Source organism: Mirounga leonina, unplaced genomic scaffold (assembly GCF_011800145.1).
Source record: "Mirounga leonina isolate KUSES-001 unplaced genomic scaffold, KU_Mleo_1.0 Mir_366, whole genome shotgun sequence".
Lineage (NCBI taxonomy): Eukaryota > Metazoa > Chordata > Mammalia > Carnivora > Phocidae > Mirounga > Mirounga leonina.
This window is the reverse complement of record NW_023270709.1, coordinates 9,783,642-9,800,055: the sequence shown is the minus strand read 5'-3', so window position 1 is coordinate 9,800,055 and position 16,414 is coordinate 9,783,642. Positions and strand designations below refer to the sequence as shown.

Genomic DNA, 16,414 nt, shown 5'->3' with positions numbered 1-16,414 from the left:
TCGTCAGCTGCCGCTAAGATGCTCGGTCCTTCCGATGAAGCTAGGCCACGTTGGGATGAGGTGTGCAAACGGGGGCTGGCACCGGCTTCCGGCAGCTCCCGCAGGGCACTTGCCGGCACCGTGGCCTCCGCCTCGGAGCTCGCCTGCATCTCCTCGGCCCTCATGCTGCACGACGATGTGCTGGCGGTCACGGAGGAGAAGATCAATGACCTCATTAAATGTTGAACCTTTCTGGCCAGGCTTGTTTGGAAAGGCCCCGGCCAGTGTTAGCATTGGGAGCCTCATCTCAACGTAGGGGCTGGTGGACCTGCCCCAGGGGCTCGCGCTGCACCAGCCAAGGTCCTGCCCGGTCCACCACTGCCGCCGCTGCTGAGAAGAACGTGAAAGCAAAGAAAGAAGAATCCGAGGAGTCTGATGGTGACGTGGGCTTCGGTCTTTTTGACTAAACGCCTTTAAACATGTCCATTAAAAAGCTGAACTGTTTTTAAAAAGTGGTTTATGTCTACAGAAGAGTTTAAAGAGTAGCACAACAAGCATTTGCATAACCATCCTCCAGCTCATTAGTTGTTAACATTTGCCCATGTTTGCTTTCTCTCACTCTCTCCACACACACACATACACACAGAGCCCCACATACTTATTTTGCAGAATTATTTGAAAGTCAGTTGCAGCTGCTTAAACCCCCAAATATGCCTGTATGCATCTCCTAAGAATAAGAACATTGTCCTACGTAACTACCGTACATGGTCAAATCTAAGAGAATTCATAATTTCATAATATCTTCCAATGTTCAGTTTATATTCAAATTTCCCCAGTTGTCCCCCAAATTCCTTTCATAGCCATTTCATTAGTTTTTTTCAAACCATGAGCTGTAATCGGCTATCGTCTCTTTTAACCTGGAACGTCTCCCCACCGACTTCAAATTAAGTCACTGAATTTTGTTGGGAGCTGCAGCCAGTTGTCTTGTAGAATGTTCCTCTTTCTAGATTTATCAGATTTTCCCCTTATGATTAGGTTTTGTTCAAGCATTTTTGCAAGGAGATGTGTGTGACTCTTCATTACATCTCATACAGAACACATATCTTAAATTCTCCTTCTATTAGTAATGCTAAATTTGATCATTTGGTAAAGGTAGATGGTTATATCACTCCGCTGTATGACATTTCCCTCTGTGGGATGATACTTTGAGACCATATGAATGTCCTGTTCCCCAAAAAACTCACACAATCCTTCAGTGAACCTGTCATGTTAGGAGTTATAAATGATGATTCTCTAATACTGTCATGGCTTCTATATTTGTTAACTGGCCTTCTTAGCACACCTTCATTTTGTTGTTCACTATGGAATCAAGGGATTTTAAAAATTATTACCGATACAAGGTTTTAAAGCTAATTATTACAGAGCACCTGGGTGGCCCAGTCAGTTAAGCATCTGCCTTTGGCTCAGGTCATGATCCTGGGGTCCTGGGATCCAGTCCTGCATCGGGCTCTCTGCTCAGCGGGGAGTTTGCTTCTCCCTCTGCCCCTCCTCCCTGCTCATGCACTCTCTCTCAAATAAATAAATAAAAACCTTAAAAAAATAAATTCATTATTACGTACTCCATTACCATCATAATTCTCCTTGATGCTCCAATTGTCCCAAATTTGACCAGTGGAAGCCACTTAAACCACTTTGTGTCTCTATGACGTGTCCCATTAGTCCTTGAGTACTTCCTCTTCCTTGATTAACCCAGGCTTACTTTGTACATTTTCCTATCCAAGACCTGGAATCAGCCCTTTTAATTTCCCCAAGTGGTTTTAACTCCCAGAACCCAACCCCTCTTATATTATTTATTTTTACTTTTTTCAAGCCTGATGCCAAATCTTTGCTTCCTTTTGTGCTTGTTTCTATCAGATGAAACTGTGGATGGAATTTTTGTGAATAGCTATTTCCATGGGCAGATAGTACAATTCTCTCTCACACACACACACACACACAAAAGGTGATGAGTATAAATAAGCACAAAAATAGTACCCCCAAAATACAGAAATAGGCCAATAGCTGCAAGCAGCTGTGGGGTAAGGGATGAGTTCTGGTTTAGTTATACTCTGCCCACAACATCCCTACTTTTTATCTGCATTTACATGGTTAACCCAGCAGCAGTCTAGAAAATCAAAACTAGCCAAGGTCAAGGATGTCCTCTCTCCAGAACACAGCCTATCCCACCTCAGAGCTTAATGACAACTTTGGCAACAGCCTGAAGGTATACTCTTTCAACCTGAAGAACTGCTTTACATTGATGCTTACTAATCTATTTTTTATTTTTTTAAAGATTTGATTTATTTATTTGACAGAGAAAGAGAGAGTGCACAAGCAGGGGGAGTGGGAGAGGGATAAGCAGGCTCCCTGCTGAGCAAGGAGCCCGATGTGGGGCTCAATCCCTGGACCCCGGGATCATGACCTGAGCTGAAGGCAGATGCTTAACCGACTGAGCCACCCAGGTGCCCCTTATTAATCCGTTTAATCACCATTCTTTCAGAGAGAACTTCTGACGCATTCTAGATTAGGCCCCTATTATAGGCTGAATTGTGTGCCATCCCCACCCCTAACCCCCAATGTGACTATATTTAGAGATAAGGACTATAAGGAGGTAAATAAAGTTAAATGAGGTTATAAAGATGGGGCTCTAACGTGACAAAATTAAAGTCCTTCTAAAACAAGGAAGACATACCAGAGCTCCTTCCCTACCCTTTACTGCCTACCATCCAGAAAGAGAGCTTTTACCAGCAGCCAACCTAAGAACACTTTTACCTTGGACTTCTAGCCTCCGCAACTATGAGAAAATGAATTTAAGTCACATAGTCTGTGGCATCTTGTTATGGCAGCCCAAGCTGACTAAAACAGTCTCCTAGCTCCAGCATGAAGATCTTCCTTCATTTTGCCCAACACAGCATTTACCACATATTTTTCTCTTCCTTTTCTATTACAAGGGCTATTTTTGTACATGTGTTTCTACCATGGGATTCATAGCTTCTGGAACAATGCGTAGCACACAGAACTCAATACTTAGTGAATGAAGTTAATTACAAGTCCTCCAGCTTGGGAGGGGAGCAAGGAGAAGAAAAGGAGGTAAGACAAGGAAGAAATGAATGCTATTTTCACCCAAAGTCCCAAACGGCCCCAACAATTTAAGTATTATCTTACATATGATCTTTTTTTGTTCTTCACAATTAGCATCTCATTTGTTTGCCTATCTTCTAATCTATGCTATAAAATGTTTGAGTATATTAATAGATATTGCTGACATATGAAAATTGTCCCTCTGATTGCTTTATATGTATCTCTTGTCCCCACCCAGGCTGCAAATGTCTTGAAGTGAGGGGGCTTGTAAATTCTGTTGAATCCTCATAATACCTAGCCTAATACTAGACATAGTAAGTATTCAGTAAGGTCATGTTGATTTAATGACAAATGTCTGAATTTCAAAAGTTTCTCTTTGATACAAAGAATAGGCTTAGGGGCGCCTGGGTGGCTCAGTTGGTTAAGTGACTGCCTTCGGCTCAGGTCATGATCCTGGAGTCCCGGGATCGAGTCCCGCATCGGGCTCCCTGCTCGGCGGGGAGCCTGCTTCTCCCTCTGACCCTCCCCCCTCTCATGTGCTCTCTCTCTCATTCTGTCTCAAATAAATAAATAAAATCTTAAAAAAAAAAGAATAGGCTTAGATCTCATTGTCCTTCAACAGAGAGCCAAGAATTCTTCAGGACTCGTTTTTATAGGTTCAAGGACAATTCTTTCCTCTTAGGGGACAAAATGAAACCCCACGTATTTGGAGACTACCCGAATGGAATCTGACCCACTTCCCATTTTTCTAATGGTATTGTGGTGACTTTTGCCCATGCTCCTTAGAACGTATTGTCCAGAATAAACAAGAACTGGGTATTGACCTGTGGCCTGGACACAGGCTTCTTTCCAAGGACTCTGCATACAATAGGCACTTGAGAAATGTTGGAGAAACTACAAAAGACCAACGTCTAGCAAGAATTCGGGAATAAACTGTTTTTTTTTTAATAGTCTTAATAGGTACTTAGTAAACAGGAGGTTTTAGACATATCGTACAATTAACGGAAAGATGCTGATAACTACCTTGTGTGTATAAACATATGAAATCAAAACGCAAAAGCTTCAAAAGTCGAAAAGTTTATTGCCAGAATAGCAAACTTCATAAAGACACCTTTTTAAAGTACATAGTAAATGACAAGCAAAATAAACAGAAAGCTTTGAGCAAAGAGAAGCAAAGATTGCTGCTATCACTCACATATAGTCAAATTAATGCCAAACCAAACAGGTGCATGTAAGAGTATATAGGTTACATAATCCACAATCTAAAACTAAAGGAGACTCGTTCCAAAATGTTTGGGTTTGGGGTGGACTATTCTAGGGAGAATGGGAGAGAGAATTTTCTCCTAATACAGAAAATGGAAATATTTAGATGAGAAACAGAATGATGACTAAAGTGTCCATGATCAGCTTAATTTCATCTCCAAGAACAGAAATCTGTATTATAGGCCAAAAGAAGTACACGAATCGATCAAAAATCTAAACACAGAAGGAACAGACTCTAGATTCAATTTGTGCTATCCTTACAACTGATTGTCACTTCATACACACTACATCCAGCGTGTTACATACTTTGGGTGAGCTAAGAAGATAAAAAGCCAGAACAGCCTTTACTATTTGATTTCAACCAAGGTTATGTCTTCTTAATCATAGAAAGCTCTGTCACTATACTGCAAGCACTAGATTTTCTTTTAGTAAAGTATTTAGTAAAGTGAAAATTCACATAAATGAAGCCAAGGAAATAGCAACTAACTGACTACTAGTGCCCAATAGAGCTACTGCTAAAGGAGTAGGTGTAAGAGTAGGAAGAATTCCCCGTTGCATCAAAGCTTCCTCTCCGGGACCCACTGCGGGAACCAGAGCGAGAGCCGGAGCGGGATCCTGAGCGGGAGCCTGGGGCAGAAGACATGTTATAAGGGCTAGGCAAGCCCTTAGATGAAACAGAGGCGGCCTCCAGAAGGCGAAGGCCGGTGATATCTTCCACCATGGAGCGATTCATGGCATCCTTATAGGATATTTTTAATTTGGTTTTGGGGCAGGTCAGGATTTTGGCATAGCTGCTGGTGTCTTGCAGCCTCTGAGCCGCTCTGCCGTCGATGAACCCCTTCCTGATGGCTTCTTCCGTGCTTATCCTCCCATGCACTTCTGGGTCCACAAGGCCTCCGGTGAGGTACTGGAACTCCAGGAAGCGCTGACCTGCCTCGTAGGGGAGCCATTTTTCTTTTACTGCCTCTGCTGCTGACATCTTCTTCTTTCCCTTCATGCCTTCAAAGCCAATGAAGGCTTTCTGGGCGGGCTTCAGCCTGGTGGCCATATCTTGGTCAATCAGGCCCTGGGAGACTGCGTCCTGAAGTGACAGCTTCTGACCTCTGGTTGGGTGGATGATGCCGCCCGTGCAGGCCTGAGCCTCCAGAAGCCTCTGACCAGTGATGCTATCGACAATGCCCCGCTCTATTCCTTCCGTAATGGAGATCTTCTCTAGGTTTTCTGTGTCAAAGATGGCTGCAATGGGGCTCGATTCTTCCAGGGGGTCGGACAGAGAGCTGCTCCTGATGGTTATGTTCCTGACACTGGAGATGGTGGAAGTCTTACTTACTGACTCGTGTCGCGAGTTGTTAAACACATCATCGCTGACACTGCCCCCTATACCACTGCTGTTGCCGCCAACACCGTTTTTCAAGGAGATCATATCAGCAAACTGAGTGAGGCTGAGGCTGCCGGATCGGTACTGATCAAAGAACTTCCCGTCAATGAGGCCCTTGTCAACAGCGTCTTGAATATCATACTGACTGCCCGTCTTCCTATCTACCAGGACCACCCTGGTGGAGCCATCGGACCCAGTGATGGTTATTTCTTCCCACTCACACTCCTGCTCACACAGTTCTCTGAAGGTTTCATAATCTATCAGGCCCTTCTTGTAGGCCTCCTGAACAGACATCTCCTTGTTGGTTTCTGGGTCAACGATGACCACTCTACGCTTCCTGAGAGTATTCTTTTGTGATGTCTGCACCTCCTTCTTCTTTTCTTTCAGGGGCAGAAGACAGAGCCCTGTCTCCTCATCTTTGATACATCTTTCTTTTAGTTGCAGATAGGTAAGATTTTCTTCTGTGTTGGGGTCAAAAAATCCTTTCGTATCGTCACTCGGATCTGAGAGAATCTCACTGAGCTCCTCATTAAAGTAGCCCCTCTTGTAGGCCATGTCAACTGGCAAACGATGGCTCTCCTTCGGGTCGATGATCCCGCCCGTCGCAATCTGTGCTTCCAATAAACGAATGCCATGGCCCTTTTCAATGAGTTCCTTGTTCATGGCTTGGAACAAAGAGATGATGTTTCCTGTTTCAGGATCATTATACCCGGTGACCGCTCGTTCTGCAGACAGGAGCTTCTCTTTGAACTCAATGCCCACCAGGCCTCTTTTGTAGGCTTCCTCCACCGGTAACCTCAAGTTGCTAACAGGATCCACTATAAAGCCAGTGGCTGCTTGGGCTTCCAGCAACTCCAGAGCAGTACCAGGTCGGACCAAGCCTATTTTCATGGCCTCATAAATGCCAAGCTTCTGCTTCGTGGTCTCATTGTATATGCCTGCTATGCAACTTGAACCCTGAAGGAAGTCTTTAATTCTCTCGCCAACCTCGTCATAAGAAATCTGACCTGATTCCAGTTCATTTACAGTGGATGGTCTCAATATACCAGAATCTACCAGCTCAGAAACGGTCACCTGTTGTCTGATTCCTTGGAAGGACATACTTCTCTTCTGCACCGACAGCAAGAGCAGACCAGTGTGTGGTTCGATTCTGCACCGTTCCCTCAGTTGCATGTAACTGACTTTCTTTTTGGTGACTGGATCCACAAAGTTTTTCTGACTATCTCGGGGATCATTCAGGGACCGATACAAATCTCTGTCAAGCAGCCCATGGGCCAACGCTACATCTTTTGGCAAAAAGACGCTATTCACGGGGTCCACCACACCCCCTGATGCAATCTGGGCCTCCAGCAGGCGCATTCCAGTTTCTCTGTCGATCAGATTTTTCTTGATGGCTTCCGAAACCGAGACCGTCTTGCCCGAAAACAGATCGTCAAAACCAGTGACAGCTTTCTCTGCAGTGTATATCTGCTGACGGTCATCGAAGTCGATGAGGTCCCGAGCGATTGCATTGTCCACAGTCAGCTTCTCATTCCTGTGGGGGTCGATTATACCGCCTGTAGCTGCCTGGGCCTCCAGGAGCATGACTGTGGATTCTGGGGTGATTAGTTTCTTTCTCTTGGCCTCCACCAGAGAGTACTTCTCCTTGGGGGAAGCAGATGCCCCAGCAATAGCTCCTGCACCCCGAAGGAAAGGCTGGATTTCAGAGGCAACTTCTTCCACTGACTTTTTCCCCTTCAACAGTTTGTCCAAGGTTGTTTTGTCAATCAGCTGGCACTCGTAGAGCTGCATGGCCGTCACCTTCTTCCTCAGTCCATCGAACACCAGCTTGGAGGAGTCAACGGTCCACTCACACTCAGTCTGGGTCTCCCGATGGGACCCGTAGGGGCGCTGCTTGAGCTTGTCGATTTCCCTCTGAAGGCGGGAGCGCTCTGTTTCCAACTGCGACTGCGTCTCCCGGGTGGAATCCTCCAGTTTGCGCCTGTACCGCTCCTCGATCCTCTTGATCTCTGCCTGCAGTCTCTCGATCTCGCTCCTGAAGCTGTTCTTCTCTCTCTCGCTCTTTTCTCTCTCCGACTCGATCTTCCTAATGGTCTCTTCCTTGCGGGAATACTGGGTTTTCCACTGATTGAGGTCATTCTGGATTTGCTGTTTCTCACACTCCAGGCGTTGTTTCAGCCTGCTTTCCGCCTCCAGCGTTGTCTTCAGGCGAGTGAGCTCGTCCTCCAGCCTCTGCAGCCTGCTCTTGTCCTGCTCCAGAACTTTGATCTTCACCAGAAGGCTCTCTCTTTCCTGCACCACCTGAGTGCACTGGTTCTTTGATTCCTGAATCCTGTTAGATGCCTGGAATTTAAAAAGAAAGAAATGGGAAGAAATAATGTTTTGATTGTATCATATGGCGATCATAATTCAATCTCTTCTCCTACATTAAAAAAAAAAAAAACTTATTTGCCTGTGTTCCTCTGTGTTCCTTTGCTATGCTGCTATTTTATCTTATAAATTCATGAAAAAAAATTCCGTAGATATAGGTTGCCACTTTGATAAATGGCTTCATACTTACTATTTTTTTTTTTTTTTTTTAGAAGGAACTAGGAGAAGTTGTAGACCTCTCTTGTTCTTAACAGGAATTATGGTTCGAAAAAAGATGGGGAGTTTTGTCCCCCTGCTACACCTACATACCACCTGTTACAACTATACTAACATGTTTAATAAAGCAAAATAAATCTGTGGACATATACGCACCCCATACCCAGCCCCACACAAATATTGTCTACAGAAGTCAAATGTATTAGAACTTCAAGAAGGCATTTTTAAATTAGGGGTTAAAAGAAGAAAAGGCAAACAAAAAGAAACATATGAGGGTCATGATCAAAAGAGAATAGAATAGTGCATGCAGAAAAATCATGTAAGCAAGAAAGAAAAAGTGATTTTAAAATTGCATAGAAAACCCCTTTAATAAGGCTTTTATTTAGAAAAATTTCCGTGAAAAGTGCAGGTCAGAACTCACTAAGCAAGAGCTATCTTCTAGAAGATAGAGTGGAACATTCAGAAGACAAACTCTGAGCTGTTGTACCCCTGCTGATGTTCGAAAAGCCTGGCCAGATAGAGGTTCCACATAGACTGGCATCAATGCAGGGAGAGAACAGAAGGGCAAACAGCACTGAGATCACTTTAAAGCAGTGGCCTGGGTTACGACAGATAGCAGTACAGCAATAAACAGAAAAAGCAGAGTGTCTGTGAGCAGCCAATCCCAGGAGCAGAGCACAGCCGAGATGAGATGGAAGTGGAGTGAATGATTTCAAAGACAGTGAAGCTGTGATCAAATATTTGTGAATACCTCTAAAGCCTGCTTTTGGAATTTCTCAATTTCCTGTCTCAAATTTTCCCTCTCTCTCTGTAAATCATTAATCAGCCCCTGCAGTTCCATGGTCCGGTTGTTGCTGATCTGCAGCTGGCTCCTGAGTTCAGAGATGGTCATGTTTTTGTCACTATCCGCCTCACTCCGGCTCCTCCTGAGGTCGTCGTACTCCAGTCTCAGGTTCCGAAGCTCTTCCTCCAGCATCAAGTGCTCCTTGGTCAGGTTCTCTGTGAGACACTGCAGCCTCTCGATTTCGATTTTGCTTTCATTCAAGCTTCTGCTCTTATCCTCTATCACCTTCTGGAAATGCTCGTTCCTCAGGTGAGCTTGTTTGACACTTTCCTGCTCCTGAAGCAACTGCCGCCTCAGGGCCTCGACCTCAGAGGAGAGCCTTCTGAGCTCCTCCTGGGTCCTCTGCTTGTCCCTCAGGTGGCTGTCCAGCACTTCCCTCTGCTGCCGAAAGTCATCCTCACTGCGTTTCTTGACGATGGACGCCTGCTCCAGCTGCTGGGTCAGGCTGGTGATTTTTATCGCCTGCTCCTTCAGAGACCTCCTCATGCCCTCCAGCTCATCCTCCAGCTTCTTCCTTTTCGATGAGTCTTCTGAGGCGGCCCTCCTCAGCCGGCTCAGCTCCTCGTCCACCTTCTGCTTCTGCAGCTGCAGGTCCTTCAGAGAGCTCTGGAACCGCGCAACGTCCTGGTCCCTCACGGTCCTCTCCTGGGAGACCCTCTCGTAGTCGAGCCTCAGGCGCGTGAGCTCTTGCTCCTGAACCTTCAGCTTGCCGATCGTCTCGGTTGCACTGCTGTTCGCTTTCTGCAGCTCATACTGGGCCCTTTGCAACTTCGCGTTCTCCTCTTCCAGGCACTTCCGTGCACTGGTTTCCGTCTCTATCAGTTGCTTTAACCTTTCTATCTCCTTGTTTTTGTCCTGGATCGTCTTGGCAGCGTCATCCAATGACTGCTTGTATCGCACGCTCTCCTCAGTGCGCATCTGAGTGACCTGCCTCAGCTCGATCTCCAGCTGCTGTTTCCTCTGTGACACCTCGGTGCCGGTGGCCTTCTGCTGCTGGGCGTTTTCCTCCACCCTCCTGAGAGTCTCCGCGGTCTGGGCCAACGTGTTCTTCAGCCGCTTTACTTCCTCACACAGGCTCCGGTTTTCCCTGGTGAGGTTGTCGATCTGGGCTCGGTAGCCACTGGTGTCCTCTTCCTTCTGCATGGTGAGCTGGTGGATGGTTGTCTTGGTGACGTTGATCTCCGTCTCGAACTGGTTCTTTAAGCTAATGATTTCCTCATCATAATTGTTTCTTACCTTAGCCAGTTCATTCTCATATTCCCAGCGGCGCTTGGCCTCCTCCTGAAACTCAGCTTTGAGTCTCTCTATCTCCTTGTTTTTGTCCTGAATGGTCTTTGCAGCCTCCTCCAGGGACTGCTTGTGTCTTGCGTTGTCCTCGGAGCGCTGCTGGATGACCTGCTTCAGCTCGATCTCCAGATGTTGCTTCTTTTGCAGCATCTCTGAGCCACAGGCCTTCTGCTGCAGGGCATCCTCCTCGGCCCGCCGCCGCTGCTCGGTGGTCTGCAGGATGCTGTCATTGAGCCTGACGATTTCATCCTTCAGGTCTCGATTTTCCCTCGAGAGGCGGTCAAGCTGGTTTCTCAGATTTTTGGAATCATCCTCTTTCTGCATGGATATCTCCTTGATGGTGGTCTTCGTAATGTTAATCTCTGTTTCATACTTGTTCCTTAAATTACTCATCTCCTCATTATAGTGGTTTCTTACCTTTGCCAGCTCATTTTCATATTCTCTCTTCCGGGCGCCCTCCTCCTGCAGAAGAACCCTCAACCTTTCTATCTCGTACTCCTTCTCCTTGATGGCCTTCTCAGACTCCATTTTCTGCCAGCCAAGGCTCTCCTTCTCACACTGCCTGGCCTTCTGCAGCTGGTCATAGTCACTCTTCTGTTGGTCAAATCTGTCTTCCACAGCCTTCCTCCTCCGCTTCTCGTCTTCGATCTCGTAAGTCAGCCGGGTGATCTTCTCGTTGAGTTCTTTTATTTGGCCATAGCACTTGTCCAGGTTTTGCTTCGCTGACTTCCCATCCAGCTCCGCCTGCCTCTTGAGCTCCTCCAGGCTCACGAGCTTGGCTTTGAACTGGGAACATTCCGCCTGATATTTCTGCAGGTTCTGATCCAGGAATTTGTTCTTGTTGCAGTTTTCAGAATTGGCATCCCGGGCCAGTCTGAGCTCCTCTTCCAAAACTTCAATCTTGGTATTTTTCAGCTGGGGAAGCAAAAGCAGAAATTAGGTTGAAAGAAAAACATTTCACACTGTAAGCCCATCACGTGGTCTCATTTCTCTTTACACGCCCGCATACGTGCGTGCACACCACACACACACGCACGCAGAAGCACACATATAGAGTGATATGAGGGGAAAGCTACTAGACAAGAACGCGTGCTATCTGTGTTCTCGTCACAATTCTTCCATCAGCTATCTGTATGATCTTGGCAAATGATAGAACACCTTTGAGTTTCCCTTGCCTCGTCTGTAAATGAGGCAATTTCTTCCAAGATCAAAAGCTTGAGATTTCATGAATTATGTTTCCTTTATTTCAAGGTAGAAGGTTTTCATATAAACTCAATGCGTGTATTAGAAATGAGGAGTAAATGAAACAATTATTCAACATAAAACAATCCAAATCCAGCCAGTCCAGGATGTTCTCTTCCTTAATTTAACACACACACAAACAAATAAAGCAAATCACTTGACCAAACGATAAAGGAAATTACTGGGGTTTTTTTGTAAGGTGAAGTAGCTAGAATTTTGTAAATATTACCTAACTCCATTCAGAGCAGTGTCCTGGATCACAGAACTAACACCTGACTTATGGACAAACTATATACCAGTGAGTATGTCCAAATCCAGGTTATAACAAGGCAATAACAATAATAAGGTTCTATTCCATTTTCTTTTCTGATCCTCCAATGAAATAAAGTAAATAAATTACCTTCAGATCTTCCAAACTCTTCAGCATCTCACTTAAGAATCTATAATAGTCTCCAGACCTTGTAAGTAGTTCTATGTACCGAGCATGCAGATCAGCAGCCTTGCAAAAGAAGGAGTGAAAGAAATTATAATTTAAAATTGCAAAGATAATTTAAAGAGTGAACTCCCTTCATTCATGTGTGCTTATTCCAAAATCTAGAAGTACAACAAAGCAAAGGGCTGATACCATTGTATTCCAACCTCATGACTCTAGGATGTTTCTCCTAAGCCATCCGACAGGTGATGTTCTCTGACATCTTTGGGAAGAAGCTGTCTTTTAAAAATCTACTAGACACTTTCCACTTGTTAAAAGCCTCCCTCATTAAACCTAGACTTGAAGCCCAGTTTCTGCAAAGATTCTAGCATAGAAACACTAGATAGAGACTTCCACTGACCATTTCCTAAAATGCATCGGGTATTGATGGCTCACGCTAAGGGAGCATAACCTGCTATTAAACCTGTTTTGAGTAGGTACCCTGTAACAAAGGGTGCATTCAGGGTCTGCAGGGAAGACAGGAAGGGGACAGGGAAAAGAGAAGATGCAGGAGGGGCAACTAAGAAACATGTAATGACATAGTTACCTCTTGCAGAATCACCCCAGAGGGAGACTGCACCATGGTTCTCTTGATAGGTATGTTCAGGAGAGTCTCCAGGCCTGAGGTGTATGATGCAAGCTGGAGTTCATAATCCTGCCGAGTAAAAAAGTTTAAGATAAACCTACCTAACGGACTTAAAAGAGTCACTGACAGCTACAATTCCACGGTTTTAAATAAATCATCAAGCTGTATTTCTAATGACCAACCCCAAAGGTTGTCAGGTACTGATGATGTCCAAGTAGCTAATATATTACATTATTAAACCAAGTAGTACATCTTTATATACCAAATGAAGATTTTTGCACATACTACCAGTGTAAAGAATGGAGACCAGCTCATTCCTGTAGATACTGCCAATGTGCAATGAATTCAGGTTAATGGATGACAAACTTTCTACGGTCTGTTCAGGAAAGAATACATAAAGCCATAATCGCTATCCTCAAGAAGTTTATAGTCTTTGGGGCACCTGGGTGGCTCAGTCGGTTAAACATTTGACTCTTGATTTTGGCTCAGGTTATGAGGTCGAGCCCCACATCAGGCTCTGTGCTCAGTCTGGAGTCTACTCAGGATTCTCTTTCTCCCTCTCCCTCTGCCCTTCCCCCTGCTCACGCACGTGCATGCACGTGCACTCTCTCTCTCTAAAAAAATTTTTTTAAAAATCTTTAAAATTTAAAAAAAGAGGTGTGTGCTCTTTAAAGTAAATCAGAAAATAATGCAGTTAATAATAGAGATTTTTAAAATCTGGAACACTTCACAAATTTGCATGTCATCCTTGTGCAAGAGCCATGCTAATATTCTCTGTATCATTCCAATTTCAGTACATGTGCTGCTGAAGGGAGCACAGTTAATATTTATTCTTGATGAAATGCCAACATTCAGGGCGCCTGGGTGGCTCAGATGGTTAAGTGTCTGCCTTCGGCTCAGGTCATGATCTCAGGGTCCTGGGATCAAGCCCCGTGTCAGCTCCCTGCTCAGTGGGAAGCCTGCTTCTTCCTCTCCCTCTACTGCTCCCTCTCTGCTTGTGCTCTCTCACTCTCTCTGTCGAATAAATAAATAAAATCTAAAAAAAGAAAAGAAATACGAACATTCTTTATCGAAGCTAACATACCTTAATCGAATTTCCACAAAGTTCGGCAATTTTTTGAACTTCTTCTGATTTGTCTCGTTTGCCACATATTTCATTGTGCAAGTTCTATATAAAAAATAAAGTATTTATAAACATCAAAGTGTATAAATAATTTTACATAAATGTTATTTCACTGTCGAACAACTGTTTTTCCTCAGTTTATTTCTCCACTCAATGATCTCACAGTTAAACCTTAGGAGATGAGCATGTTTTCTCCTCAGAAAAGAGAAGCACGAAATCTTCAACTTTTTTTCTCTAAGAGGAAAATTTCTAATCTGTGCTCTTTTCTGATCCTAACACTTCTATTTATAAAGATACTTTGCTACAATATTACATTATTTCTAGTTCATAATTGATTTCTTTGTAAGTATCTCAATTGTTTTTTTTTTCCTCCAGGCCTTCTGCAAGCATTCACAAAATGAACTAGTAATATTAAATATTGTTTCGAACCTAGGTACTGCTATGAAAACCAGAGGAAAATACAGCTCACACCTAGCGTTATCTAAGGGAATGACCAATTGGCTTGTACCTTCTGCTCATTCAAAAATCGCATGACTGTGTTGGAGTCACCAAACTTCATGGATTCTAAGGAATCCTGGCGGCGTTTGGCATCATAGAGCCACTTGCAGAAAGCCTGATAGTTATCACGGTAATTCCTCAGTTGCTTAATTTGTTTCTCCAAGTCCCACAGTCTGGAGAAAACAGGATAAAATTGTTAAAGCAGTGCCACTGTTCCTGAAAGCATTTAACAGTTATCACATGACATCACACAGTATCACCCAGTAATTCTACCTGCTGCATGCTCAAGAGACCTGAAAACACGCACCCATACAAAAAGTTCTACATGAATGTTCCTAGGGACATCTTTCATGATAGCCAAAAAATCATCAACAGATGAAGGAATAAATAAAATGTGGTATAGCCATATGGTAGAATATGATTCAATCATAAAAAGGAATGAAGGACTGATACATGCTACACTAGGGAGTAACCTTGAAAACATTATGCTGAGTGGGAAAAACAGTCACAAAGGACCACACACTGTCTGATTCCATTCATAGGAAATGTCCAGAATAGGCAAAGCTACAGAGACAGAGGAAAGACAGGTGGTTGCTTGGGACCAGAGGGTTGGGAGGTAATGGGGAGTGACTGGTAATGGGATCGGGGCTTTTTTTGTAGGGTAAAGAAAATGTTGTCGATGTCGATTGTGGTGATGGTTACACCTTTCTGATACACTAAAATCCACTGGACTGTATACTTCCAATGGGTGAATTGTATGACACGTGAATTAGTTACCAATAAAGACGTTTGTTTGGTTCATTTTGATCAATAAAGATGTTTTCAAAAAAGGAGTTACTAGGGCGCCTGGGTGGCTCAGTTGGTTAAGCAACTGCCTTCGGCTCAGGTCATGATCCTGGAGTCCCGGGATCGAGTCCCGCATCGGGCTCCCTGCTCAGCGGGGAGTGTGCGTCTCCCTCTGACCCTCCCCCCTCTCATGCTCTCTCTCTCTCATTCTCTCTCTCAAATAAATAAATAAAATCTTTTAAAAAAAAAAAAGGAGTTACTAAAAGGAACTACATCAAAATTCAGGATACTTTTAAACCTTCATTTGGAATAAGGCATTTCTTTTGTATAAGATGTAATTTTCTTACATTTCCAAAGAACACTCACTCAGAGCATCTACTCCTTCCAACAGTCCTAACAAGAGTTTATAGGGCCCAAAAGAGACTGAGCAAAAAGGGCGCCTGGGTGGCTCAGTTGGTTGAGCGACTGCCTTCGGCTCAGGTCATGATCCTGGAGTCCTGGGATTGAGTCCCGCATCAGGCTCCCTGCTGGGCAGGGAGTCTGCTTCTCCCTCTGACCCTCCTCCCTCTCATGCTCTCTGTCTCTCATTCTCTGTCTCAAATAAATAAATAAAATCTTTAAAAAAAAAAAAAAAGAGACTGAGCAATGGCTTCCGCTTTTTCCTAAGAGCCTGGAGAGCACCTCATATGGGTTGATTCAAGCTGGTCTATTGTGATTTAGCTACTTCCCATTGCCAACAAAGCTACCTCCAGGCAGTCCAAGAATAGAGAGCCCCTTGTGCCTACCTTAGACACCAAACCAAACCACTACTTTTATAGTGATTATTTCAAGTGACATTATCTTGGAACAACCAAATGGGAAGAAAGCAGCGAAAGAGGTTGGCACACCTGTAGTCTATCTGTTTATCTATTCTTTGCCAGCGGTCTGTCAGCTGTGTGACTTTGTCACTGAACTTGCCCAGGTCCAGGTCGTAGAGTGGATACTGCTGTGAGGTCTGGGAGTGCGTCTGCTGGGCTTTCTGCAGCTCTGTCTTCATGGTGGCCAAGAAGGACTTCTTCAAGTTCAAGTCATTTTTGATTTTCTGTCACAGGAGAAAGAAAAGAGTACAAATTAATCTCTTGGAATACTTGTATTTTTAAGTGATAATCAATCCAGGAAGATGTATTTACTGATTGCATTTTCCAATATTTATGTCCATGATCTATTTCCTTATGCTACCCTGTTAATAAAAGATTCGGTGTGAGAAATTC

General features: G+C 44.3%; 1 protein-coding gene, 1 non-coding gene and 1 pseudogene across 3 annotated transcripts in view; 1 reads left to right on the top strand and 2 right to left on the bottom strand.

The window, feature by feature from the left end:
- Positions 1-18: 18 nt before the first annotated feature.
- Positions 19-835, top strand: LOC118027211 (annotated as a pseudogene).
- Positions 836-4,162: 3,327 nt separating this feature from the next.
- DSP (desmoplakin) overlaps positions 4,163-16,414 on the bottom strand; it is a 45,813-nt gene continuing 33,561 nt past the window's right edge. The window contains exons 18-24 of one of the 2 annotated variants that reach the window (XM_035030817.1): positions 16,052-16,245; positions 14,389-14,551; positions 13,842-13,925; positions 12,719-12,826; positions 12,100-12,198; positions 10,875-11,372; positions 4,163-8,083 (exon numbers count right to left, since the gene is read on the bottom strand). In XM_035030817.1, coding sequence (XP_034886708.1) covers positions 4,856-8,083; positions 10,875-11,372; positions 12,100-12,198; positions 12,719-12,826; positions 13,842-13,925; positions 14,389-14,551; positions 16,052-16,245 — 4,374 coding nt within the window. In that variant the 3' untranslated portion in view covers positions 4,163-4,855. Of the gene's footprint in view, positions 8,084-9,077; positions 11,373-12,099; positions 12,199-12,718; positions 12,827-13,841; positions 13,926-14,388; positions 14,552-16,051; positions 16,246-16,414 lie in introns of both variants that reach the window. The other variant, XM_035030816.1, reaches the window with a different exon arrangement.
- LOC117997551 lies at positions 13,469-13,575 on the bottom strand. The gene has a single exon (XR_004675850.1). It is a non-coding gene; the product is annotated as a U6 spliceosomal RNA (small nuclear RNA).